Source organism: Hemibagrus wyckioides, linkage group LG10 (genome assembly GCF_019097595.1).
Source record: "Hemibagrus wyckioides isolate EC202008001 linkage group LG10, SWU_Hwy_1.0, whole genome shotgun sequence".
In the NCBI taxonomy this organism is placed as follows: domain Eukaryota; kingdom Metazoa; phylum Chordata; class Actinopteri; order Siluriformes; family Bagridae; genus Hemibagrus; species Hemibagrus wyckioides.
This window is the reverse complement of record NC_080719.1, coordinates 15,966,857-15,993,861: the sequence shown is the minus strand read 5'-3', so window position 1 is coordinate 15,993,861 and position 27,005 is coordinate 15,966,857. Positions and strand designations below refer to the sequence as shown.

The window sequence follows — 27,005 nt, the reverse complement described above, 5'->3', positions numbered from 1 at the left end:
TTAGAATTGCTGAAGGATCTCAATTGACAAAGTAGGATGAGTATATAACAATTTTCTACAGTTTTTCTACTCCGGATATGCAGTTTCTTCTTGATCATCTCAGGCTTGTATTTCACCCGATTCTGGTGCTGGTTTCCTGGTTGATGCTGAAATAAGCAAATTCACCATAAGTGATAATGCTCAGGTTTCCCTGTTGGCTCCTAAAGCAACTGCACAATCACTCTTTTCTAGCTCATCACTTCTCAGTGCTATTCAATATCATATTAATGAGTGAGAAGAGTGCAAACTACAAACTTGTGACCGAAATGCAAGAATGTTTCAGAAAGAAATTCAGCTATATGATGTTACAGCATGCTTTTTTTAAAGTGAGAAATTGAGTGAGCTGGACAGACTAAAGCACTGCTGCATCACTGTCTTTTAAGTAATGATGAAGCAAGGGCTAAAGCTCCACTATGATCAGGTAGTCAAAAGGCATTGTGGGTAGTATAGGGGACCCATTAACCAAAGTGAAAATATATTAATATTGACGTTTGAACAAAAAAAAATCAACTCAATTTCATTACAGACTAAATCATGGGTGTCAATGGAGTTTACATGTTAATTATTAAAACAACTTTTCCAAATCCTTCCTTATGATTTTTTTTTCCTCTAAGATAGGTTTAGAGAACATCCTGGTTTGGCTAGTTATGTCATACAGACAAATATGATACTAAGATATATATCACTGGTTGATAGGTTTATTTATAAACCTGTGCTATGTCTTTGAAGAGTTCTGAGATCAATACTGGAGCACTCCAAGTGCAGTCTGGACCATTAAGGCTAAGCATGAGATTGACTTTGAGTTCAGGTAATCAATTTTAGATAGGAGCTTAGACGGAGACTCAGGTTAAGTAAGAAGATAAATAGAACGTTGTTCTTGTTAACCCGATTACTGCAAAAGATTATGAGACTTTATAACATCTACGACTTGTTCTGAGATTGTGAGGCTCAGACAGGACATGAGTCAAAAACATACAGTCATGCAGATTCCTGGACATGCAGCTTATTTTCACCTGGCAAATTCCAAGCAACATTCAGTGCACACGTGTTTGCAGGTCAGGAGAGAGGGTCTGGTCAGCAGGAGTATGTGGGTCTGGAGCAGAGATGTGATTTTTATTTAATAGTTTAAAAGCATCCAGGGTGTGTTCCTGCGATTAGGATCTGGATTCACCACAACCCTGACCAAGATGAATTTCTTAAGATGATTTACTAAAGGAAGCTAGCTAATCTAACCAACTTACTTTCTTCCCCCCATGTTGTTACTATAGCAACCAGTATCTGAGCAAATGTACAAAATGAACTTGATCTCTTGTAATTTGCAATAAAAAAAACAGATTTACAAGATCAACCATGTGTTCCATTTTGTTATTGCATCTCTTCGATTTGAGATTTAATTTGATTTCTTTCTCTTTTTTTTTTTTTTTTTTTTTCTACAGCTGAAGAGCAACATTCAGTTTCTGAGTCTCCAGATAAACCATGATGTCTATGAGTGAGTACCACATCTTTGACCTACGCCTTTTCAACTTGCATGCTATTTTCTATACACCCACTAGCTGATTTCTTATTCTGTCTCAAGGGCATCTTCTTCATGCCCCTCGAATGTTGTTAGGAACGTTGGTATAGTCTGTACATGTTGCCCTTTGCTGGTGTAGCGGCAAACGTTCGAGAAAGACGAACCTGCTCCTGTGTTGGGTGGTGTGGGGGAATGTGAACAAAGTAAATGCAAAGAGAGAAAGTATCGAAAGCTAAGAGAGTAAAAGAACCGCTGTTTGTTAGAACAGCAGTGGAAACAGAGGCAGCACAAGGTCCCTCAGAGAAGGAGGATGGCATTTATGCTGAAATGTCACTGCAGAATATCATGCATACCATTTACCCAATGGAGTATCATCTAGAATGGACATTGGCTTGCTGACTCACTGACTGGGATATGATGTTCCTATTAGAAATATGACGGTGTGGTGGTGTTTTTTTCTCAGTACGTTATTCGTTAGTACTCATCAATATTGATCTTTATAATGATAATGAAACTAATAGCCTCTTAGTTTTTATCAATATGGGGTGTCATGGAGCATTTTAATTAGCTAGTTGGTTGCTGCTGTATGGTATCAGATGTCTGCTTTTTTCTGGCTAATGCAAATAAATAAGCATGGTATTGAACCAATAGTTTTTGTATTAATATGTACATAGTTCTAATTTGTAAATTAACCGGCATCCTACATTTTAGTTTGTTAATAGAGTTAATAGAATGGTGATGCACTTAACACTGTTGTTTTTTTTTGTTTTGTTTTTTTTTTTGGGGGGGGGTGTCTTTTGTTTGTTTGTTTTTTTTGTTATTATTAACCCTGTGTATTACCTATTTATTACCATGTTGTTCTCAGCTCAACCAATTTCTGTGGTCATGAACACTTGATTTAAAAAAAAAAAGGTCTGAGGCTGGGTCTCTGGGGGTGATATAAGATGGCTCTGTAGTCACTGATTGCCATCTACCTCTGCCTTTGATAGACAGCTGCCTTTGCTGAGACAGCTCAGGCTGGGATCACATTATCGGGGGCTAGAGTGGAGACAGAGAGGCACGTCAGAAACTACCTCGACTGACAGCCACCACAATCTTGGTGACAATCCTCTCCAGTTTGTCATGACAGGAAGTGTAAAGAGAGTGTAAAGTCAAACCTGCTCCTCAGTGTGGGAAGTTGTTCAGCTGAAGATGGAAAATATATACATTCAGGACCTCCCGTTCAACATAATGGTTCATTTAATCTGCTAGTCACGCTTCATTGTTTCCTTTCTGTGCATCTAGGACAAAAGCTCCCTGTAAGGATAGGAGGAAAGATGCAAGATGAGATGGAATAGATGCAAAGACAGAGGCATCAGTATCTAAGCTATAGGAGAAAATATCCATGCTTAGTTTAGGCTCAGTGCCTTATATGTATCTGTATATGTCTGTCTCTTGCTTTTGATTCCAATTAGAAAAATTGAACATGCCAGAGTGGAAAAATTATTCTCTATTGTCCATTAAAAGAAGTTTATCAAAGTTAGCAGAACCTCCTCTGAAGTGTCCTGCCAATAGACGTCTATGGTGAAGCTTCACTCTTTCATGCCAGTTCTAAGGAAGATGAAGGAGAAATGACTAGTAGTTTAACTTCCATTCCAGTCTCTAAAAGCTCACAGCATGCCTCAACACGATCACTGTGTGCCTTGGACTGGATTAGCACAAAATGCACTTCAGTTCATTCTAAACCTCCTTTTGAATGGAGCTTAATTTGATTTGTTGTATTGTTCTATCAGGCATAATAGATCTCACTGTACTCAGTCATTTAAAATCTACAATCTATAAACAGTCATTTGAAAGGTAAATTGAGCCTATATAATATTCTATTGTCTTAAATTGCTTGTTTTATAGGAATTCATGTACATTTGATCCAAAGCTTTCTTTTGTATCCATTATCATTATTTCATTAGCATTATACATTTTGTATTGGTCTTATTATTGTATTTTTTTTATCTTCAACATCAAGTATGATGTGAAAGTGTCAGGAAATCACTTATTGAGCATTTACAAATCTAGCTGTAGTCCCACCCCAGCATGCTAGATGTTAATTCTAACAGTCACGAAGAAATTATGACTTAGTGTAAATACTTGTTCAAATGAAATGTTCCTGTTCCTCGTACACCACGTATAATCACCAACTTCCTGGATAGAGGTTTGAAGGACTCAAAGATCCTTTACGTGTGATGATTACAGTCTGAAAAGGGCTTCATTAGTGTTGCGACCTGAATTAATGATGAGTTTAAGAGGCTGGCAGCAGCTCTCTGGTGACTGAGGACCAAAAGTGGTTACACCACTCTGTCAGAGGGAATACAGGTTAGGAAGCAGCCCTTATTCCATGGCTATGTACATTTCACCAGTGTGCATGGGCATCCGTCAAATTTGTCACTTTAATGACAGCCTGAAATCAAACGTGACCTATTTTATTTTACCTAATGTCCTTACTAGACCTGTGATTAAAATGATTTGCTAGGCCTGCCACAGTGTCCTCGGATTCTGGAGTGACACTGCAGCAAAGACAACTATTATTAAATATTACTCAAAAAAAAAGTAGTCTATTAAGTAATTATCTAATTAATTTGATCTGGCCCTGTCTTCTTGGTGCTCAGGTGATTTGTTTGTGCATTCTTTTTTGCAAAGCTTTGTTTACTTTTATCATTGCTGGACCAACAAATTAATGAGTTTGATTTTGGTTAATTACGTGTACCAAAAAACAAATTCATACCAAGCAGTAAACCTACCCTAAAGCATCCACTTCACTCTGATTCAGACTTTTCCACATTGGATTTATACGTATATCCTGAATCCAAGAGGCCAAGAGTAAAATAATGCTACCACCACCGTGCTTCACATGGATGATTACTTTTGCAGTCAAAAATTTTTTTGTTTGTATATGATTTCACAAACTATGATGTTGTTTTTACACCCCTTCAGTATTATGGGCCATTTTGTGTAGATTGATGAGTAATAATTCCAATTAGGAGCAATTCAGTTTCAGATTGTATCTCTTGTGTACTTATGCAAGGCTCTGTCTTCAGCTTATATTTACACGTGTAATTAGTTTATATTTAAGCCTGTCCAACACAAAGTTAGGTCCTAATATAGAGTATATCATAATGCCATTGTAGAACCTGCACACACCACACTATGTATGCATTTTGAGTTTTATGCAGAACTAACATTGTACATCTCTTTGTATTTAAATATGAAATAGATGCATAATGTTTTATTAATTTATATAGAATTTATGTTTGACACTATTGACAGTTTATTCGAAGCCAAAGTGATCCAGTTATTATTAAGCAAGCTTAAATATTGGAGTAAAATTTCTCTCAGCCCTCAAACAGAGCTCAGATTTATCTTAGACCTGTATGTCTGGTGTAGCATGAAGCTATAATGCTAAGAATGCCAGAAAAACTGAAGCGTCTAGCTCTTACATGTATTGTTGTTATTAACTGTCTCTAGGAGGCCGGATACTGTAAAGCAAAAGAATGCATTTCCTCCAAACTTCATCCACTCTCTGGACTCCACACACATGATGCTGACTGCACTCAACTGTTACAGGTAACATGCTTTCCATGTAATTTTTTCTCTCTTTAAAATTTCTGATTAAAGTGTATGTTGAAGTATATAAGCTGGTGTTCTGTGTTTTCAGTGCTGGTTTGACATTCGTATCGGTGCATGACTGCTACTGGACCCACGCTCTTACAGTAGATATCATGAACAAGGTATGTCCAAAACAAGGTTCCTTCTTGTTCTCTGCCATGCTGTGTAGAAGCCTGTGCTTGTTAGGCTCCTGAGCTTCTCCTGACCCTCGCGTGAACCCTGCACCTCTGTCTCAACAAGCAGCTGTTAAATTGGTGACTGTACCATCTGCTGTGCAGCAGCTCCGCACAGTTGTAATTGGCTTCTGGTGGCCTTGAGTAGATGTTTGACATTCTTCACACACATTGGTTTTTAAACCATATAAAATGCCTGATTCCATTAAACACCAGTTGGGACTGTCTCTCAGGACCTTGGATTGAATCAGTAATGTCCTACAGCATGGAGCTTTAGTTGTGTTCAATCTAAAATAGAATTCTTCCTGAATTATAAAAGTGTATATTAAAATGAAAAGCACATATAACATGGCTGACTGTGATTGGTATGTGAGGGATAAAACACAAGGCATGCTGTTTCTGGAAAATAGTCAATGGCAGTGGGTGATAACTGGAAATTGCTTGTTTTGTGCACATCAAACATAAATATACATAGATAAATATCATGACGTGTTTTATTACAGAAACAGATAAAAGGCATAATGTTTTATGGGGTTTTTTTGTTGTGATTTTTGCCAAATTTATTTGATTTAAAAGGAAAAAAAAATTCCTTTTAAATCAATTTGAGGGTATGTTATAGGAGAATAATTAACACCAAGGTCGTTTGTTGACGCAAAATTATTGTTTTGCTGTATTAAAATAGACACATCATGCATTTTAGCCATTTTAGTTACATGTAGATGTCGGAGTTGTAGTTACTTGTGTTATTGTCCTCTTTTTTCTTCTTTCATGATGTTAGCAAAGCAAATGTAGCTTGTGGTGTTACTGAAAACCCAGAAAGTGTTAAAGCATCCCTGAAGACTTTCCCATGCTTGATACATGTAACTGGTACAAAACCCGGACAATGGTGATACCTTCCAAAATAAATGCAACATCTTGCAGAAAACGCTATCACCACCAATCTCACACTTTTTTTTTTTATTTATTCATTCATTTATTTATTTATTTGGGGAGGGTGTTTGTTAGTTAATGTGGAATTATGTATGCTGCCATTCAAGTCTTTGTATAAGGTTGTATAAATTACTACAGAAATGATAACTTGTGATAAAAAAGATAAAAGAATGATAAAATGATTAAAGAAGCACTTGTAGCACAGTCTTAAAAAAAATAAAACATCTTACTGATCAGAATTAAGAATTTAACAGTATTATAAAAAGTCCTTTAAATATGAATGTTCAATATTAAATATAGGTCCCAGAATGTGATTTGAAGCACAGTTTTTGTTCATTCCTCATTAAACAGGAGGTTGACCTGGATGGAACAGGAAGACATACTGTTCCTTTGGACAAACACATAGACATTTGGATAAAATCTTGTGTAAGCTGTTGCAGAGTAATTTATACACTATATTGCCAAAAGTATTCGCTCACCCATCCAAATAATCAGAATCAGGTGTTCCAATCACTTCCATGGCCACAGGTGTATAAAATCAAGCACCTAGGCATGCAGACTGTTTTTACAAACATTTGTGAAAGAATGGGTCGCTCTCAGGAGCTCAGTGAATTCCAGCGTGGAACTGTGATAGGATGCCACCTGTGCAACAAATCCAGTCGTGAAATTTCCTCGCTCCTAAATATTCCACAGTCAACTGTCAGCTGTATTATAAGAACGTGGAAGTGTTTGGGAACGACAGCAACTCAGCCACGAAGTGGTAGGCCATGTAAACTGACGGAGCGGGGTCAGCGGATGCTGAGGCGCATAGTGCGAAGAGGTCGCCAACTTTCTGCAGAGTCAATCGCTACAGACCTCCAAACTTCATGTGGCCTTCAGATTAGCTCAAGAACAGTGCGCAGAGAGCTTCATGGAATGGGTTTCCATGGCCGAGCAGCTGCATCCAAGCCATACATCACCAAGTGCAATGCAAAGCGTCGGATGCAGTGGTGTAAAGCACGCCGCCACTGTACTCTAGAGCAGTGGAGACGCGTTCTCTGGAGTGACGAATCGCGCTTCTCCATCTGGCAATCTGATGGACGAGTCTGGGTTTGGCGGTTGCCAGGAGAACGGTACTTGTCTGACTGCATTGTGCCAAGTGTAAAGTTTGGTGGAGGGGGGATTATGGTGTGGGGTTGTTTTTCAGGAGCTGGGCTTGGCCCCTTAGTTCCAGTGAAAGGAACTCTGAATGCTTCAGCATACCAAGACATTTTGGACAATTCCATGCTCCCAACTTTGTGGGAACAGTTTGGAGCTGGCCCCTTCCTCTTCCAACATGACTGTGCACCAGTGCACAAAGCAAGGTCCATAAAGACATGGATGACAGAGTCTGGTGTGGATGAACTTGACTGGCCTGCACAGAGTGCTGACCTCAACCCGATAGAACACCTTTGGGATGAATTAGAGCGGAGGCTGAGAGCCAGGCCTTCTCGTCCAACATCAGTGTGTGACCTCACAATTGCGCTTCTGGAAGAATGGTCAAAAATTCCCATAAACACACTCCTAAACCTTGTGGACAGCCTTCCCAGAAGAGTTGAAGCTGTTATAGCTGCAAAGGGTGGACCGACGTCATATTGAACCCTATGGATTAGGAATGGGATGTCACTTAAGTTCATATGCGAGTCAAGGCAGGTGAGCGAATACTTTTGGCAGTATAGTGTATGTCTCCAGGCAAGCATAAAATTGGTTCAGAGAAGGAGAGATCCTCTGTGTGTGTGTACAGCCTTTGTCCTGCTGAATTAGGATCTTCACTGTTTTCTGTTGTTTCCGATTCTTTCTGCTTAAACACATGAAGGAAAATGTGTGTGTGTGCACGTGCTTGTGTGTATATATCCACTAAGTAAATGTTTTCTGTTTCCCCTCAGATGTGTCGTGAGCAGTTTGTGGCTCTGCACAGTCAGCCCATTCTACAGGACCTCTCCAAGTTCCTGCTGCAAAAGTATTGCTCCGGACCACCGTAAGCTTCAACACACACACCACAATGATGTATGCAGAAACACACACAGTGAGACGCATGTATGCAAAAACACAGAGACACACACAGTGTGGCACATGCAGGCACACACACAGTGAGACGCATGTATGCAAAAACACAGACACACACACAGTGTGGCACATGCACACACACACAGTGTGGCACATGCACACACACACAGTGTGGCACATGCACACACACACAGTGTGGCACATGCACACACACACAGTGTGGCACATGCACACACACACAGTGTGGCACATGCACACACACACAGTGTGGCACATGCACACACACACAGTGAGACGCATGTATGCAAAAACACAGACACACACACACAGTGAGACACGTATGCAAAAACACACAGTGTGGCACATGTGTGCGCACACATATGCAGAAACACAGAGACACACACTGTGTGGCACATGTACACACACACATACAGTGAGACGCATGTAGGCAAAAACATACACACATCATGTGGCACACACACCGATGCATGTACGCACAATACACAATGAGATGCACACACATGCAGACCCACAGCCCCATAGCCACACAAAGAAACACATGCATGCAGACAGATACACATACACAAGTCTCTGTTGCATGCATGACTATGCACTGTTGTGTTTTTTTTTCTTTTAGTTTAGTTATTATTCCTAAAATTGATGGATACTGTAAAACATCTGTGTGATGTCAGGTTCATTTTTAAATGTATTTGTATTGCATTTATTTCAGTTTGCTGTTGTAGGATATGTATAGAGTAGAGATGTTGCAGGTAGCACTATAAGATCAGTCAGTTGTCACTTTTCTTTACCTGAACAACTGCAAATGTACGTCTGTCTGCTTCCAGGGGTAACACCAAGAGCAAGAAGTTTCTGGAATACTGGAAAATGTCTCAGCTGCTGGGGAAGGTTCCAGAAACAGGTGTGTGCAGTTTGATTGACAGCTTAGGTGTTTGCCTCCACTAGCTAATGGAGGAGGATTAAAAAGAGAGGCTGGTGAAGGAACGAATGTCTGCTATAATATAAGCAGTAACAATTACATTTCCTCACCAGTATTCTTAGCATTAAAACATTAAGCAGTTCAAATTTGAGATCGTGATTCATTAGTAAAATATAAATGTGTTATTGTTGGTGAATTGCTGTGTTCTGAGAGGAATAACTCTGTGAGGTACTTCACATTACATCATTTCACCACACCTTGATATGGATTACTTTTTATATATAATCCTTTATGATTAATTTCTTACATGTATGTGTAAATAGATCATCTGCACCCAGATATTGCCTAGTTACTCAAGACTCATGGAATTTATTTCTTTAAACCAAAACACACTCTGTTATCACTGCCTAAGAATATTTTGGGTTCTCTCTGCCAGGTGATTTTGATCTGCAGAGAGTGAAGGAATCCACGTATTTCTTCAGTTGATGTAGACGAAGAACCTTCGTAGGTTGAACCGAAGAGGAAATGCTGCTTTGCCCCTCGGAGTGTCTCCACAGTGGGCACAGGGACTGAGAGTCTGACTTTAACGCTGCTGCACACATGGCATCTACACACGCTGTGATCATTTCAGGGACTGGGACTGGGATAGAGAAGGAATGTTTGAGCCCCCGAAGATTGGTGAGGTGTCTAGGTGTGTGAGTGCAGGTAGATAATGTGTCTTCTATTAATAAAGACGATTGCAGAGTCGTGGAAACGAGCCAGCATGGAGGCAATGTGCTTTTGTGGTCTCGGTAGTGCTGCTCAGTAGCGCTTTCCTCCACTCCGCTAGGCTGATTAAATACACAGCCTACATAGCCTCTCATTGATATCAGAGCTCACACACTAAACAGGCCACTCTGCCATTTCTACACTGTTCTCATTTAGCATCTCGCCTGCTGCTGTTCGACTCAGAGCAGGGAACAGCAAGCAGGGAGAAGGGATATCCCCTAAAGAATGCTGTGAACACAGTTCAGGACTTAACAGGCACATAATGGAATTTTATAAACCTTTTCTGCAAAATGTATAAATATTGATCAATGTCTAATAAAAAAGGTATTATTATGCTGTTGAGACTATTTTCCATGTTTTTGACACATTTTATGTAGAAACTCTATACCAATATATCATCGAGACTTGAACATTTGCATAGCTGATATGTACTTAAAATAAGCTGTCATCCTGGAAGCCCCTCCCCTTCCTTATCTCACAAGAAGATAATCGTCTTGTCTCTTCTTGCTTGAAAGATTTGGCCCTGCTTTCAAAGTGAGAATATTGTCATTAATGTGAAATAAGATTTAGCAGTGGAGACGAGGCTGACATTAGTCATTACGACTAATTTTGGCTGAGAAATAAAAGGAAAGACGTTCATTTGTATATGTGTGTTCTTAACGTATCATTATTAATTGCTTGTATTATTAATTGTGCAACATACCTATTTCCTAGAACTTGTATATTTTTCTAATTTCTGCATGGAAACATTTCCACTGGCTACATCTTATACTAAAACAGGAGTAGCAGCTTTTTCTTCACAAACACCTGGCACTTACCATATAACCCTGTCTATATATGCCTAGTACAAGTGAATTGTGAAAGGTCTGTATCGAACATGTACTACTCCACACCCCACCCACTGCACCATCCCGCGTGCAGCCATCACGCTGTGAATCTCAATCGCTGCTGTTCGTCCATATGCGCTAGCCTTGAGTAAACTCAACAGGTCACAAGTTCATCAAAACAGAAGACGAGAAGGTTTTATGAATCTATTCAGTGCGATCACTCGTGCATCATAAGCAGCTGTATAGCTTTGTATTGCTGGTTTTCTGCTATATTGTTCTGGGATTAAGAATGTAGAGGTTGTTCTGAAACTGAATAATTTACTGCAGTACGGATTGGAATATGATCCTGGCATTCAATCAAGCTTACTATAAAAGCTGCCGTCTTGTTAATTGATGAAGTGGTAACAATTCCATGCTCCTATATTTTGGCGTTATTTTCACTGTCAAGTGATTCAAAGTAGCTTCCCCAAGTTAATTAGCGTGAAATAAGATGAGTGCTGAAATGAGGTATACAGGTGGAGTTAGAAAAAGTTCGGTTCTATAAAACTGAAATGCTCTACATCCTCAGTTCCGAAGCCATAATTATTTTTATTTATTTATTTTTTTAAATCTACTGTTATTTAATGGGGAAAAAAAATTACAAAAAAGAAACATTAAGGTCAAACCAAACTCTTCCTCTCTTTATTGAAAGATGAACTTAAACCACAGAACAGAAGTCATCCCCAGCCTGAATGCATAGCAAAACCTGTGGCATGTTTTCATTTCAATGGTGAACAGCAATCAGTCTACCTTCCGTGCTTCTTTTGGTCAAACATGGAAAGATTTTTATTGCTTTTAATTTTTTTTTTTTCTTTAATTTGGTGAACAGTATAGACTAGTTGGGAGATTGTCGAATGTCTGAAGAAAGAAGAATGTTCTCTTGCAGTGCTATTGGGTTGTAAGTATTTTTAGGTGGTAGCATACCAGCCAGCAGGTTTAACCGTTTTACACTTTAACCTTCATACACAAGGGGCACATGGGGATGTTTTTAACAGATTTATCTTACAGGGCCAGAATATTAAAATCAAACTGTAAAAAAAAAAAGGGATTTGAAACTATATTTTAATCCATGTATTCAGACATTAGCCGCTTTCAAAGGTCATGAGCAAGACAATGCTGGCTTATATTACCCTCAAACAGGAAGCCTTCACACGACATGAGTATTACATGTAACAGGCCTTGAGCAGTGACATTACTAAAGCAACAGGAATGGGAGAGCCACAGGGGAGATTACAGCCAGCCATCTTCAAACAGTGCAGTGATGAAAAGAAACACATTTGAATCATTAACAGTGAGAGAATGGAAATTACGCAGTCGGTTATTTTGTGAAGCTGAAAAATGGGTAGCGCATGAGCACAGAACGACTCATTGTTGCATAAAGTGTGCTAACATGTTTCACTGGATATAATCACTAAAGAACTAGCAGCATGTATTTCACACTCGGTTCACATTACATTGTCTCTCCTTCTGCAATGCTAAGGAGCATTTTATAAATACTAGCCCATAAGACTTTTCTCTGTTGACTTATACAGAGTGACTGTGCATGTTGAATGCTGCTACATCCTTTACATTAGAGTGCAAAATATCTAACTCGGTCTAATCTTTCCAGAATCGTTGATTAATTTCCACTGATATTCACAAGTGAGGTTAAATTTGGCACCTAACTCGGGTGCAGCGCTGTAAAAGCCACCAATATGGGAAAAAATGTATTTACAGTATTGTGTGTCTCTCCATCTACATTTCCTGTTTCCATTGTAATTAAATCCATCGATATTTTAGGGGTTTTCCTTTCATTTTTATATTTAATAATAATTTTAATGTAGAATGTTGCCATAGGCTATAAATATGAACAAATAACTGCTTGAATATTTAAAATACACACATACACACACACACACACACACACAGGCCTGGACAAAATATGGCTTCTAAGTGAAAATCAAGGCAATGAAATTATGTTCCCCTCTTTTCATTTCAGTTGTTCAAACACTTAACATTTTTTTCTGTGAACTTTGGTCCAGAAAGGAGGAAATTAAATCCATTTCTGTACCAGTGCTTTCAAATTGAATAACGTTCAAATACACCCTTGGTCAAATACACCTTTCTTGCATTTTCTATAGCCATTTTAATATTGCTCAGTCATAAGTAAAAACACTAAAAACACTAACCACTCCAAGTATGTTGGAGGAGACTTGCAAAAACACTTTTGTAAAGAGTTACATAGTAATCAGAGACATGTTACCTTTGTTCCTTGTTGCATTCCACTCTACACTGTATTATTTGAACTACCGTGTACAGTAGGGAACTGATTCTTGCAATGTTTGTATACAACCACAATAAAAGTAAGCAATTATGAAGAGGCAAAGTGTGTGGGAAGAAGCTACATTGATATTTATGTTGGTGGGTACAACAGAAACATCTCTGTGATATTTAAATCTTCAGTTTTTACAGACTTTGTATGGTTAATAGTATGCTGTCAAGTCTGGCAGTTCTAGTCACCCCCCTTGTCACAATATGAACCATGTACATTCTTAAAGTAAGATCCAGGGCATGACAAGGGGTTGAGAAATGTACTTGCTGAAGGAAGAGATACGTACACACCCAGCTCCATCAAGGTCACAAATTGGAAGATAATCTAGATCTAACATGATGCTCTGTCTCTGGAAGGCTGACTACTGAATCTTTCTTGGGCAGTCCCGAGTCCTGGCTTGGCCTCATTTGTGGTAGGGAGGCAGGTGGGAATGCTCCCACAGACATCTGGTGCTGAAGTGTCATCCTGGGAGGAATGGCAGCCCTGAAGCCTGTGGGCCCTGGGAGATTATGACCTGGTCCAATTGAGGTGGAGGAAACTCTTGTAGACTGGGGTGGGCTTGGGGCAGCTGGTTGCATGGCATCATGGGGCAAAGATGGTTGGGAGGCTGAGAGGGCCCTGGCATCCTGGGTCATCGCGCTCCTGGGAACTGTTGCTCGGTGTGTGGGACTGGAGATGTGCTGCTGTACCAGGGAGAGCTGGGAGCCTGATGGAGCACCCATGGGACTGGAGCTGTACTGGAATGTTCGACCGCCGGTAGCCAATGGACTCTGGACAGGCGTGCCGGTGAGGGCAGAGGGCAGAGCAGTGATGGAGAACTGTGAACCTGGTGGAGTCTGCTGTGTCCCAGGGCTAGAGAGGCTTTGGACTACCTGGAAACGACGCACCATGCGAGGGGACTGGAGAGCCCCATGGGTTGCCAGGGGGTTGGCCATCTGGGGACAAAAACTCATGGCTACAGCCTGCTGCAGGGTGGCAATGGCTGAGCCTGTTGGAGGCTGATTGGCAGAAGGAAACATGGTCCCATGAGTGGACTGAGTGGCTGACATGGCCCTTGGTCTTTGCAGATCCACTAGTTTCACCATTTCCCGGTCATACTTCACAATCTCCTGAATTAGCTCATTCTCGCGGTTGTTGAAAACTCCAGAGTTTAGGTCATGTTGAACTTTGTGCATCAGGAGGGAGTTCTTTTTGCCTGGAAATAAAGAGGAAACCATGTTCAGTTTTACTTTAGTTTTATTTTACTCTCAGTTGCCAGTTTAGTCTCAGATGCCCATTCCACTGGAAAGGAGCCACAATAGGATCACCACTGCTCAGATATTATTCTCAAAAACATTTTAATGGGCTGTTACATGTGGTTCACTTCTATTTATTCATGCCCCATTCCTGTTTGGAAGTTGGTAGACCAGCAAAGACAGTTCAAGCTGATACATTTGTGCTAGGTCAAGGTAGGTGTATTATGTAGGTAATAATGTAGCACCATAGTATATATTACTATATACAATATATGGCTCTGAAAAACTGGTGTCATAGCATCATCCTTTATCAGTCTGCAGAACTATTCTCCATTGTCAAAGCTATTTGTAAGTGATTGCCAACTTTACACCACCATTATTGCATTGTAATAGTGCTGTTCCATTGCAGTGCTTAAAACAAATTGCTTTGTTTAGTGGTGCAGTTCTAGTTAAAATATCTAATCCAGAACCTGACACACAACCCTTTTAATTACAAAAACTGTAAGACTTGTCTTTACAATAATTACTCTTAAATTGAGAGAATTTTAAAGACTCACCTGTCCAGTAACTACACAGATTTATGCAAATAACTTCTCTTCAGTTTTGATCTAATAGCCCAAACTTACACTGGAAGTTTTGCACCAGTGGTGGCCCCACCCATTGCAGCAGCCAGAGTAGTCTGGTATTTTCTGCTGAGTCACTGTGCTTCTTGTACTAACATGATATGGAGCATGTGGCCGTAGCCCTATCCAATCACCCCTACTGCTGAGAGAAAGCAATTCTCCAGGTGAAATGACCTACCTCCCACAGACATTGCCTGACCATCTCTCTCTAGTATGCTCATACGCCAACCCTTTTCCATCTCAGCATAACCTGCAGTGCTGACTCTCACCTCCCCAGGGGGTCTAGTCCCTCCATACCCACCTTGCTGCCCTTCTAATGTAAACACTGAAACAGCTAGGGGCATGTTCTCATTTGTGTGAGCACATGCATTCAGGAGCATTTTAAAAGCTTCTAAAATAAGCAAGCTTATTTTGTATACAACTATTTTTTTTAATCTGAATTGTAGCTATATCTGAAGCACCAATGGCACATCATATTTGTTTGAAAACCATACATTTCCCAAAACCACATAACCATTCATTTAGTTAATTTTATTCCAGTCTCTCTAATGCTTAATGTCCAGACGTCCAAACACAAGGCTGGCATGGCAGCATGAGCTGTCATTGTGTCTAGAATCCAAACTCATTTGCTAGCAGAACTGATCTCAAATGGAATGTGGATACCATGGCAACAGCAGGGCGGGAAGTGGCCATGTAGGCGCTTTGTAAACAGCTGAGGTGGTCATGTGACATACAGTGACATCAGCAGCACACCGACCTTGGAAAAGGAGTATGGGATGTAGGGAGGAGGGGCGTCGTTTAGCAGATTGCATGTTTACATACTGTTGCTGGATGTCCATTGTAAAAAATAATAATAATGAAAGGCTAAACAGACTTGACTCTGGTCCTCTGACCTTTCATTGTGCAATGGACAAGAGACATATACAAACAAATACACATAGATAAACCACTCATATAATACAGACAGATACTGACACTAGAAACGCTAGGTTGGTAGGTTGAGATAGATATGTATATATATATATATATATATATATATATATATATATATATATATATCCTCCTACAACCTGGTGTCCACATACATGGACATCACATTTTTGGTTGTGTGCACCAAAATGCTTAATTCTTTGTAACTGGAACCTGTTGTACACAAAAGAAATGGATTATATAGAACTGGTTATTATATTTATTGGTTCCTCCTAACCCCAAATAGGTAGAAGAAATCTAAAATGCAAGCTCAGGTCTTAGGAGGATATATATATTTTTATATATATTTATTTATATTTATGATTACTGGATTGAGCGTAATGGGCTGGTTTGTTGTTTTTTCCCAGTGTTGTGGAAAAAACAACAAACCAGCCCATTACGCTCAATCCAGTAATCATAAATATTTATGAATAAATAGTTATTGGGTAAGCAATTTAGATATGAGTGCTTATCTTATGTCTTCCACACCAAGTGTGTCAATCTAATTGCAGGAAATATCAGAAAGCTGCTACTGAAAAACTGTCATGCTTTAAAGTGTTTTAATAAGAGCTTTTAAATACATAAATAATAATTTTAGATACTTAAATAATTATATATCTGATTATTAATGTGTACCTGTTCTGTTGCTCATTAGCTAAACTGCCTAAGATACTGAGCTAGATGGCAGAGTAATTGAACAAGCTGATAGATAAGTTAGCTTCAATGTTTTGTTGTTGTTGTATGTGGTTGTGGTATCGCCTCAATTTGGTTTTATACCATTCTTGGAACATTGGACATGGAACACTGACCTGCATCTATGTTACCCAGCTACTATGAGGACATAAAATATTATTTAATAATATTTTAAATATGAAAGTTTATTTAATGCTCATTCATGCCTTAGGAGAATTGACAGTTAGTTCTTCGACCATACTGAAACAGTATTTGGCTTTCTGGCAATCCTTTGGGTGATGCTTGTATCCCATTTACTTCCAATTTAAATGGACCTAGATTTGTAATCTTCCATGTTAAGCATAGTATTAGCAAGTTATAATGATCTTCTTGATTTGTACCATTTGTATGTATGCAGTTTCTTTTATATATTTTTTGTATTTCCACAGAATTCTCCAGAATGTCTTTATATGTTGTAGCATTACGATTTCTGTTCATTGGAACTAAATGCCCAAATCTGTTCACTGGAACACTGCCCCTGTGCATAAAGTGAGGTCTATAAAAATGATTTGCCAAGATTGGAGTGAAAGAACTCGAGTGACCTGCACAGAGCATCAACCTCACTGAACAGCTTTGGGATGAACTTGACAGCTGACTACGTGCCAGGCTTCCTCTCTGTACATCAGTGCCTGAACTCACTAAGGCTTTAAAGTGGCTAAATCCTCACAACCACATTTCAAAATCTAGTGGAAAGCCGCCTCCGAAAATTGAAGGCTGTTATAACAGTTAAGGAGAAAAAAAACTCTGTAATTGGGTGTTGAACAAGCACATATGAATGTGATGGTCAGGTGTTCACATAGATTTGACTATACAGTATATCTTTTATCTAGAAATATAGTGTATATTTGAAGCTTTACCAGATGAGGTATTTATGTTTTTTTTTCTCTATTTGTAATGGTATGTTATATCCACTTTCCAGGCAAACAAATGACATGTCATAGGTATAAATATTACATATAGAGAGCCAAGAAACAGTGAGGCAGCTAATAACCCTTAACTAGGGTTAATGCTTTAACAAAGTGACACAGCTGCATTTTTTTTTAATTCAAGTTTAAAAGGTTTGAAAAACAAATAACATTTTTCTGCTGGTTTTCAAAAGGTGTAATTACGCTGACTGTGTTGCAGCCATACAAGCTCTCTGTCAGTTTTACCTTAAAATGCTGAGTTCAATCAACAACCAATGTGTTGATCGATGGCCGATTAGATCAACAGAGAAACAAATCCTTACCTATCCGATCTAGTCTGTCGATGGCCACGGTTTCAAAGGCTCTCCTCATCATTGGATATTCCTCCAAAACTTCATTAAAGTTGTCCACAGAGAGCGAGTAGAGGCGGCAGTATGTGTCTGCACGAACGTTGGCCGTGCGTCTCCCCCGAGTCAGCAGGCAAATCTCTGAGAGTCACGGACACAAAGTCATCATCATGCTACCTGAATTACAATATAACAACCGCTAGAAATCTATGAACCATGGCTCATGAAAAGCACCAGGTTGGTAGAAATATACTGTTCATCCTTTACATTAATATTATGGTATAATATACACTTACCCGGTGTTATAACTACCCAGGCTTAACTTAGACAGAAAACTTTAATGAAAAGAGGGAGTTAAATAATAATATTCATAAAAGACCCATCACTAACCAACACACACAGTGTAATTTCAGTCCAGACAGATTGTAATGTGCACAGATGAATAAATATATAATAAACAAACTAGAATAAACTAAATTTTACAACTCTTAATTGACAAAAGTTGAAATATATATATGTGTGTGTGTGTGTGCATATTCTTTACACCAGTTTTTGTAATTCTGTATCTCTTATGCACATCATATTAACACCACAATAATATTTCCTGCATGTTATGAATCAGGCATTCAATTCTGTTCTATCTCTGGTAATTAAGATGTTCTTAATGCGAAGCTCTTGTTCAGAAATAGGCTACAGAACATTCTCAAAATGCCCTCTGATTGGCTTTTAACAGGCTGTGCATTAATTAATACATCTAATTATATTTAGCACCACATTAGCTGGGCTCTGAAGGGGTCAGGACCTGTATCCCTCGTGTTTCTGGGCATGCTGTTCTTCCTCAAGGTCAAGAGCCAACACCACAGGGGCTGGGAAGCACCAGCCCAATTATCACTCAGTCAAGAAAACACTTTACAAGCGGGAGTCGTACGGCTGAAAACATGGCCGTCCTTCAGAATGAGCGAGTGCACTTTCACTGCAGCTGAATTACACTTGATTCTGAAATTATATCTTAATTAGAGCTTCTTATGGTTTATATATTAATTTTCTATAGCAGCGTGGCTTTGACAGTAATTCTAGGTGTCACATGTAAATGATAGGTTTATACTAATATGGGCATGCTAATATGTTGTTTCTATAGTAACATAATTAGAATTAAAGTAATTTCTTTTTAGTTTAGTTTTATAGTAAACAAAGTCAATTATTATTCTGTAATATTAAACAATTACAAAAATGTGTGATTTAACAAAGAAAAAGCATTCAAACATTGATAGGTGGTGATGGTTTTCAGTTGTTTTATTTCCTCCACATAGGCTGGTGACGGAGCAGCTGTTTATAGCTGGTATTACATAAATATCTGGAACTAAACTCTCATGGATGTTCCACAACTTTTAATGCAAATCGAAGCAGTTAAAAAGCATATTTTGTTTTAAAAAATTGTAATCTTTGGCAAACTACTGTGGAGGAATAACACACTTAAAGATGCGCTGTTGTAGGATAAAAATCCACTCCGCCTCACTTTAGGCCATATTGCACCACTCCAGCACGGATTATTATCTTTTACAGCATTGCCTTTTTTATGGACTGTTCCAGAATGTGACTATACTGATATTACACAAGTACATAGCCTGGAAAATCAACATCCAGTTTTGCCAGAAAAAAGAAAGAACCCAGCTTGTGATAGGAGACAGGTTGATGACCTGAAGCATGCCATCTCTGGAACAACTGTTCTACATGAAATTTTAATGAAACAGCTACCATCTGTGGAATTATAGGAATAAAATATAATATTGATTAAAGACATTATGCTAACTAAACTGCTACAGTTAGAATCCAGATTTGCCCAAACTGGAAAAAAAAAAAGTTTTAAATGTTAATTGATCAATTTTCCTAGTAATATATTGTCACATCAAAGAGACTTGAAGTTCTTAAGGTCGCATAGCATCACATAGTGTTTTATTCCTGCACAGGTAAGCAGAGAGGGAGATAAAATGCTTTATATTGCTTCATTATTCTTTCATTCTTTAGCAAGAGAAAGGGGGACATTAGCATATGACCTTGACCATCTGTATGAGTCATGCATATGTGAGTGTGTAAGTGTGTGTGTGTGTGTGTCAGTCTGTCAGACGTGATATTCACAGCTCAGGGGAGATTAATGATTTTTCCTGCACAGGGAATGAGAACCGGTGTGTATGACTGACTAAAGCATCCGAACTTACGCTCGCCTCACATTTCCCCTTAAATAGTGCACACTTAAGTAAGGCTCAACTAAAAAAGAGACATGTGCATGTTCCTGAGAAGAAATTCATGCCATAGTCACCCACTGTAACATACTACATATAAGTTTCTGACCATTTTGGCTTTAAAGACAAGATACAAGAATTATTTCCATGTAGTTAAAGAGAAACTTGGGCATATTAGTTCAAATCATATTTTTCAGCTTTTTCATACTTGGCAAACCAATGAGCTTTTTTGGGGGGTGGGTAATCTTCAAGGTTGACGTTACAAATTACTCTGTCATTATTGTTTGGCACTGCTAATTAGATGTAATTAATTGGACTTGGGTTTTTTTTAATCCTTGACTTGCTTTGGTTCTTCGATTTCCTGGCACATTCCCAGCTGAAGTGAAATTCTAGGACTATCAGCCAAAGATGTAGAAAAGAGGCTGTATTATTACTTATGTAAGTAAGTATCATCAAATGGACTTGAATGTTTTTTTTTTAAAACTGGAACAAAGTAATTATATTCAAATGTCAGCATTGATCTTTCTGTCTTTCTCCTCATATAATAATATTGATGTGTTTGAGAGTTTCTAAGACAATGGAGGTGGACAGCAAGCAATTAAATAATATGTGAAATATGTGCAGCCATTTGAGGTTTAAAGCAATCATTAGAAAGATTACGCTGTGTCATGACAGCTGATTTATTAGGGTTTATTTTAACTGAATGAGATAAGCCCAATAAAATCTTAGCCAAATATAAAAGACTGGGTAATGATTATCAGACAAAAGATATTTGATTAAAGAAAGTGACTACATTCTGCTTACATCTTCAATCAATGCGATCAGGTGCTTGCAGAAAATTGTGATCACTTAAACAGAAACATTTTTTCACAGTGAGCTGGAAGTAAGACACTTTTTATTCTGTCCAATAGATTTTTTCTTTTACCTGTTATCATGGTCACCATTTGTAGCTGTCCTCTGAGTTTCATGTTATGCTTTCTTTCTTTCAGTGGCTTTTAAAAGAGTGTCTGGTTGCCAGAACTTTCTTGTCAGCCATCTTTAGTTGCAACAACACTAAATAATTCATCACTAATCATTTGTATAAATGTGTATAATTAAGAGGTATTTAAATATGTGGCTATTTTTCCAAAATCATATAGTCTGGCTATAGACAAGTGGCAAATTAATTAAATCTAACATAAAGTGTGTTAGTAAGGTGTTGGGCCAATGCAAGCTGCAGTACAGATGTAATGCTGCTTGGCATAGATTCTACAAGTCTCAGGAAGTGCACTGGACACATGAACACTGATCTGTATTCCCTCAGTTGGTGTTTTGATGATGATGGTGGTATTGATCACTGTCTAGGTTCACATCACTCCAAAATTAACATTAGGTGTTCATTTGGGTTAAGATCTGGTGACTGAAGACTATAGACTATAAATGACACCATTTTATACTCATCAAACAAATCACTGGGCCCTCATCAGAAGCTAAGTAATTTGTAATAAACCCACCTCATTGTATAGGCAGAAAAATAATTGTTTTTTTTAATTTACTTTTACTTTGACACCCAACAGTATTTAATTCTAATTTCAGTTCAGTCAAAAGTGTATTACTGCTTAAAAGTCCAGAATGTGATTTACATTAAGTCTTGGCCTACAGTGTATGGTCTTTACCTCCAAAATAAGAGCCATCAGAGAGCTTCATGCCTATGTTGCCTTTGGTAAGGACACTCACGACCCCATGCTGGATGAAATACATCTTCTTGCCGATGGTCCCCTCACGAATGATGTAGTCCCCCGGCTGAAAGACCTCAAATCTGAGTTTGGTCAGCATGGCTGTCACAAAGTTGGGATCAGCGTTTGCAAAAAGTGGCATGGAGGCCACCAGCTTGCGGCAGTTGAAGTTGACAATTTCCTGGAAATGAAAGTCATGATGAGCAAAATGTACTGGTTGAGGCTGAGCATTAGATTAAAAATGTAATTCATAGTTATTATGCTCCCTGATTAGTTTATTTTGATTAATGTAGGACTCACCTCTCTCAGTGGCTCATTTAGCTCCTCTAAAATACTCTCTTCGTCGAACATCTTGCCTTGGTATCTGTGTTCATAGTAATCGTGGATCTTCTGCCGGAAATCAGCAGGAAGTTTGTGGAAGGACATGTACTGCTCCACTTGTTTGTACTGAAGAGAACAGAACAATAAAAGACAGACGCGTTCGGTTATGTGTGTCAGAGCAACAGCTTGTTCATTTCCATCTCCCAATTTCCATCCATCTCATTTATTTACTTGAGCAACAACCGAGCTGGTGATGATCCTTACATACAGATAAGGCTGCATAATTAGAAAGACAGCATGGCTTTCCTGTTTGGGCTTTGTTACTATGTTAGGAGACATCAGACTGGGTTATTTATGGGGGATGTGATAGACTCAGGAGCATGTGAGATTGTGACAGTAGTGAGGCACCAGTGAAACAGTGCTCTTCTATTTCTCTTGCTACCCTGATAAACTGCTAGTGTATTGTGAGATGCAGTAAAACATAATATAGTACACAGGCAACCATTAAAACACCAAATGTTGAGGTTTTTTGTACAATCACATAAGGCCATGAACCCTGAGCTGCCAAACCACCCATCAAAAATGAAATAACAAACTGTACTTAAAACCTGAATTTCCGCAGTAATGAACAGGTAGGCTACTCAATTTCTGCCTTTGGTGCCAAAACCATGGCATGGTGCAGGATTCGTTCTCAAGGTGAAAAAGAAGGAAGGAAGGATGGAAGGAAGGAAGGACAATGGGAGGGAAGGAAGAGCAGATGTATAACAAGAAGGAAAGGGAGTTGTGGCAGTGAGGGAGGGATGGAGGGAGGGAGGAAGGGAGGACGGATGGACGTACAGAAGGAAGGAAGGTAGAAGATGGATGGATGGATGGATGGATGAAAAGTTCAGAAATCACTGCAGCAGGAATGACAAAACAAAGAATGAAAGAAGGAAAATACTCTGCTACTTATAGGCTACTTTAGGGCTGAGATTAAACAGTGTTTGCATTTCAGTGTGACACGAGAGACAAAAGTGATGCAGGAAATAACATTCACTTCTGATACAAGTTCAGTATTTAATTCTTATTTTATTTCATGTTTTTCAGTATAACTGTTTTAGTATAAATTTTTAGTTTTGCCTGCTCGCTACGCATTATATCTGATTCTCAATGTTTCTTAATAACTTAAAGAAGCACATATCTGGGAAATTCAATTCAATTCACTAAAATTCAATTTTATATCTGTAGAGCTTTTAACAATTGGCATTGTCTCAAAGCAGCTTTACAGAACATAAGAAATATAGAACAAAAAGTTCAAGATTAATATGCATTGATTAATATGGAAATGCATTTAGCTCTCCCTTTAAACACTCATTTGCATTAAACAAATACTCATGAAGTGTGCACTATATACACACACACACACACACACTCTTATACACACAGTATTGCTCATCATCCCTCCTGCAGAGAGAGCTGATGTCAGGAGGTGAAATGCTGGAAATCCCTAATTACAAAACAATTTCACAAAACCTTTTGTTTCAGTAATCCGCATCCAATCCTAATCTAATTAAATCTCAATTCATTACAGCAGGATAAGAGTGAAATAAGCTAAGAGGCTTCCAAAATGCCCTTCCTCTTTATCCACTCGTCCTTTTGCTCTGCACGCCTGTTAATCCCACAGCTGAACTTAGAAAACACACAAAAAAAGTTAGAATCTGTTTTCTGCAACATAAAAATGTGTCAGATGAGGTTTAAGTGTCTTAAATAAGCTCTGGCTAATGAAAGGAGACACCTTGCAGCAGTCACAGCCAATCTTTATTTGAGCACAGCCAGGTTTTTCATCAAGCTGGACAAAGTCTCTGTAATTTACTGTTTGTCACTCGCAATCAGATCAGCATATGTTTCACTCTTGTGTGATTCATTCAATCAGGCCTTAATACAATTACATCACATCCTCCCTTCTCCTCTCTCATCAATCCTCTTCTCTCCAGTGGGAGATTTCTCACAGAACTACATTGTTATATATCCTACAATTATTAGAAAGAAAGAAAGAAAGAAAGAAAGGAACGAAGGAAGGAAGGAAGTGAGAAAAAGGTAAGAGTGAGAAAGAAAGAAAGAAAGAAAGAAAGAAAGAAAGGAAGAGGTAAGAGTGAGGGATGGAGAAAGAAAGAAAGTAAATAAATTAAAAACCCTCACAGGATTCAGTAGCAGTAGTCTTCTCCAAACAAATCTTAATTCCATGTTATTGTCACAATGAGCCCCACCATCTAATCCAAGTCCTTCTAACTCAACTAAACTCCAACAAAACCAATCCAATAGATTTAATCTCCACACTCTCTGTGCTCTGTGAGCTTTAGTTATTTCAGTTGGATTTGCTATTCTGAGTATTTTAGCTGAGTTTAGCTTCTCTGGCTCTGACCTTTTTCTCTTTCTCAGTTTCTGATCCTGGTTTTGCTTTTTATTGTGTCTGTACAATCTCCTGACCTTTCCGCCTGTTTGACTACAACGCCTGCCTTTTCATTTGGATTCTTATTAAAGAATGAAGTTATTTATTTGTGTCAGTTATTTATTCATTTCAATGTTAGTTAGTTGTGTGATATTGAAATCACTAGTCTAGTATAATATGGGCCCTAGTAATAACATTATTTATGCGTGTCGGCATGGTTACAATTAAACAGGCCTGTCATTGAATAAGAAAGGAGTATTTTTTCTTGTCTATGGCAAATATAAGCTTCAGATCTCCACCATGTAATTTGCTTTTTAGCCCTGACCGCTCTTACTAACTCAGGATATGAATGTTTTCACACCAGCCTTCTGAGAGTGCTGCACTGTGCTGTGCTACCATCCAACTCTTATTATGCAATAGGTTAAAAGCTTACTCGCTGCAATTATTACAGACATGTTACAGATTACCTGCTTTATCCTTCCAACAAAAACATCTTTACAGTAAATCCATCTGCCCAAACCCTTCAGCTGTATCACAGCAATGCAACTGCCTACATATCAGAGCATGCAACATTATGAGCTAAATGAATTTTACACCATGTTTATGAGATATATGGCTGAGCTTTGGCAGGAATGATGGACAGATGCATGTAACGATAGTTTGTCATTCAAGAACAGGAAATGAAATTGTTCTGCATTCAGTTCATTTAAATTTCATTTACATAGCACTTTTAACAATGGACATTGTCTCAAAGCAGGCGCATGGGAGGTAACTCATCGTGTTATTGGCACTTATAGAAAACATCTGGCTCACAAAATAGCATGATATATTTCACCCCTGCTCAGGGCTGCTGGTTCTGTCTTATTCTGTAGTATTATCCTGAGGGTGTTACAGGGTGCACATACTTTATTCTATGGTCTTTATATGGCTATTAAAAATTAGCTTAATAATAATTAAATTCACTATATATTGAAAGGAAGATTTTGTCTGGAAGATCAGGTGAATCGTAATCCCTATTGGCCGTCACAGCTGAGTAGGAAAGAAAAGGTACAGTTCATTTGTAGAACTACTGATTGTTTAACATGTTTATGTTTCATGGCTGATCATGATAGATCACTGTAGCAGCAGCAGTTCAGCGGTTACACTGTGAGTCATGTTCTGACCACACTTTATCTTGACCTTTCACAATGGAACCATTTAAAACATGAAGGACAGAGTTGTATGAGAAAAATTGTGTGTTTTTACTGGACAATGTAGATCCATTTGGTTTAACAGTCTGGACAAATTTTAAAATAACTTTTTGATTGATCTGTCAGATTAAGACCTTGTAGAACACATTTTCTTTACATGGATTTTATTTATTTATTTTAAATATATTTTATTGGTATTTATTTGTTTGTGTGTATGTATGTATGTATTCTAAGAACCAGTATCTGAAAGCCGCCTGTTAATAAGTCCTATTAGTGTAAAATGTAATAAATTACGTAATGAAACACTTCAGGTGTGCTAAAAGTAATTCAGGATGCAGTGGTCTAATGCAGCATGATGTGAAATTGTTTTTCATTCACAGCACAACCTGCAGTGCTTTATTCTGCTTATACTGAAGCCAACAAATACAACGTATTAATGTATTAATGAATGACATGTCAGACCTTTTATCAGGCCTTTACTGTATACTTGTTGCTGTATAACAACGAATTCCTGATACCACTTATATTTGTGCAGCTATAAACATATGTTTCTACAGTCTTCTTTCTCTTTATGGTAATAAAACCAAACAAAAACACAGCTTGTCGTGTTGGAGAGAAACTGCAAAGTCTCCTCGTTTTAACACTCCTTTTCAGGTTAATCAAGAGATCAGGTCAAGGCTTTGTAACGGCTACTCCAATACTTTTACTTTGTTGTCTTTTACTTATTTTGTTGCAACTTAGGTCCATTGTCCTGCTGGAAAGCCTGCTTTGAATTAAGATTTAACTTTCTGGATGGTGTGACATGATAACATCTATTTCTGAAAAGTCCCTTTTCCAGGAAAAACGTCACCACAACACCATGATGCGGCCACCACCATGCTTCACAGCTCTATGAATTAAAACCCTCATCATTTGTTTTCCATACACAAGGCTGATAATTATGGCCTGACAGTTAAATTGTCATTTCATCTGAAGCACAGAACACTCCTCTAATAGGTGGTGATCACCTGAAATCTTCAGTCTGGCATTTTTATGCCAGTCTTGAAATATTCTTCCTTGCATAACAGGTGTTTAAGCTTAATGCATAATGCATTTTGCT

General features: G+C 38.4%; 2 protein-coding genes across 2 annotated transcripts in view; one reads left to right on the top strand and one right to left on the bottom strand.

Annotated features, from left to right (window-relative positions):
• Positions 1 to 10,608, top strand: part of polrmt (polymerase (RNA) mitochondrial (DNA directed)) — a 42,768-nt gene extending 32,160 nt beyond the window's left edge. Inside the window, exons 16-21 of the mRNA XM_058401243.1 lie at positions 1,476 to 1,528; positions 5,051 to 5,149; positions 5,241 to 5,313; positions 8,199 to 8,290; positions 9,165 to 9,238; positions 9,693 to 10,608. Coding sequence (XP_058257226.1) covers positions 1,476 to 1,528; positions 5,051 to 5,149; positions 5,241 to 5,313; positions 8,199 to 8,290; positions 9,165 to 9,238; positions 9,693 to 9,742 — 441 coding nt within the window. The 3' untranslated portion in view covers positions 9,743 to 10,608. The remainder of the gene's footprint in view (positions 1 to 1,475; positions 1,529 to 5,050; positions 5,150 to 5,240; positions 5,314 to 8,198; positions 8,291 to 9,164; positions 9,239 to 9,692) is intronic.
• An 873-nt stretch (positions 10,609 to 11,481) lies between these two features.
• hcn2b (hyperpolarization activated cyclic nucleotide-gated potassium channel 2b) overlaps positions 11,482 to 27,005 on the bottom strand; it is a 36,336-nt gene continuing 20,812 nt past the window's right edge. Inside the window, exons 5-8 of the mRNA XM_058401244.1 lie at positions 22,268 to 22,414; positions 21,908 to 22,148; positions 17,989 to 18,153; positions 11,482 to 14,396 (exon numbers count right to left, since the gene is read on the bottom strand). Coding sequence (XP_058257227.1) covers positions 13,507 to 14,396; positions 17,989 to 18,153; positions 21,908 to 22,148; positions 22,268 to 22,414 — 1,443 coding nt within the window. The 3' untranslated portion in view covers positions 11,482 to 13,506. The remainder of the gene's footprint in view (positions 14,397 to 17,988; positions 18,154 to 21,907; positions 22,149 to 22,267; positions 22,415 to 27,005) is intronic.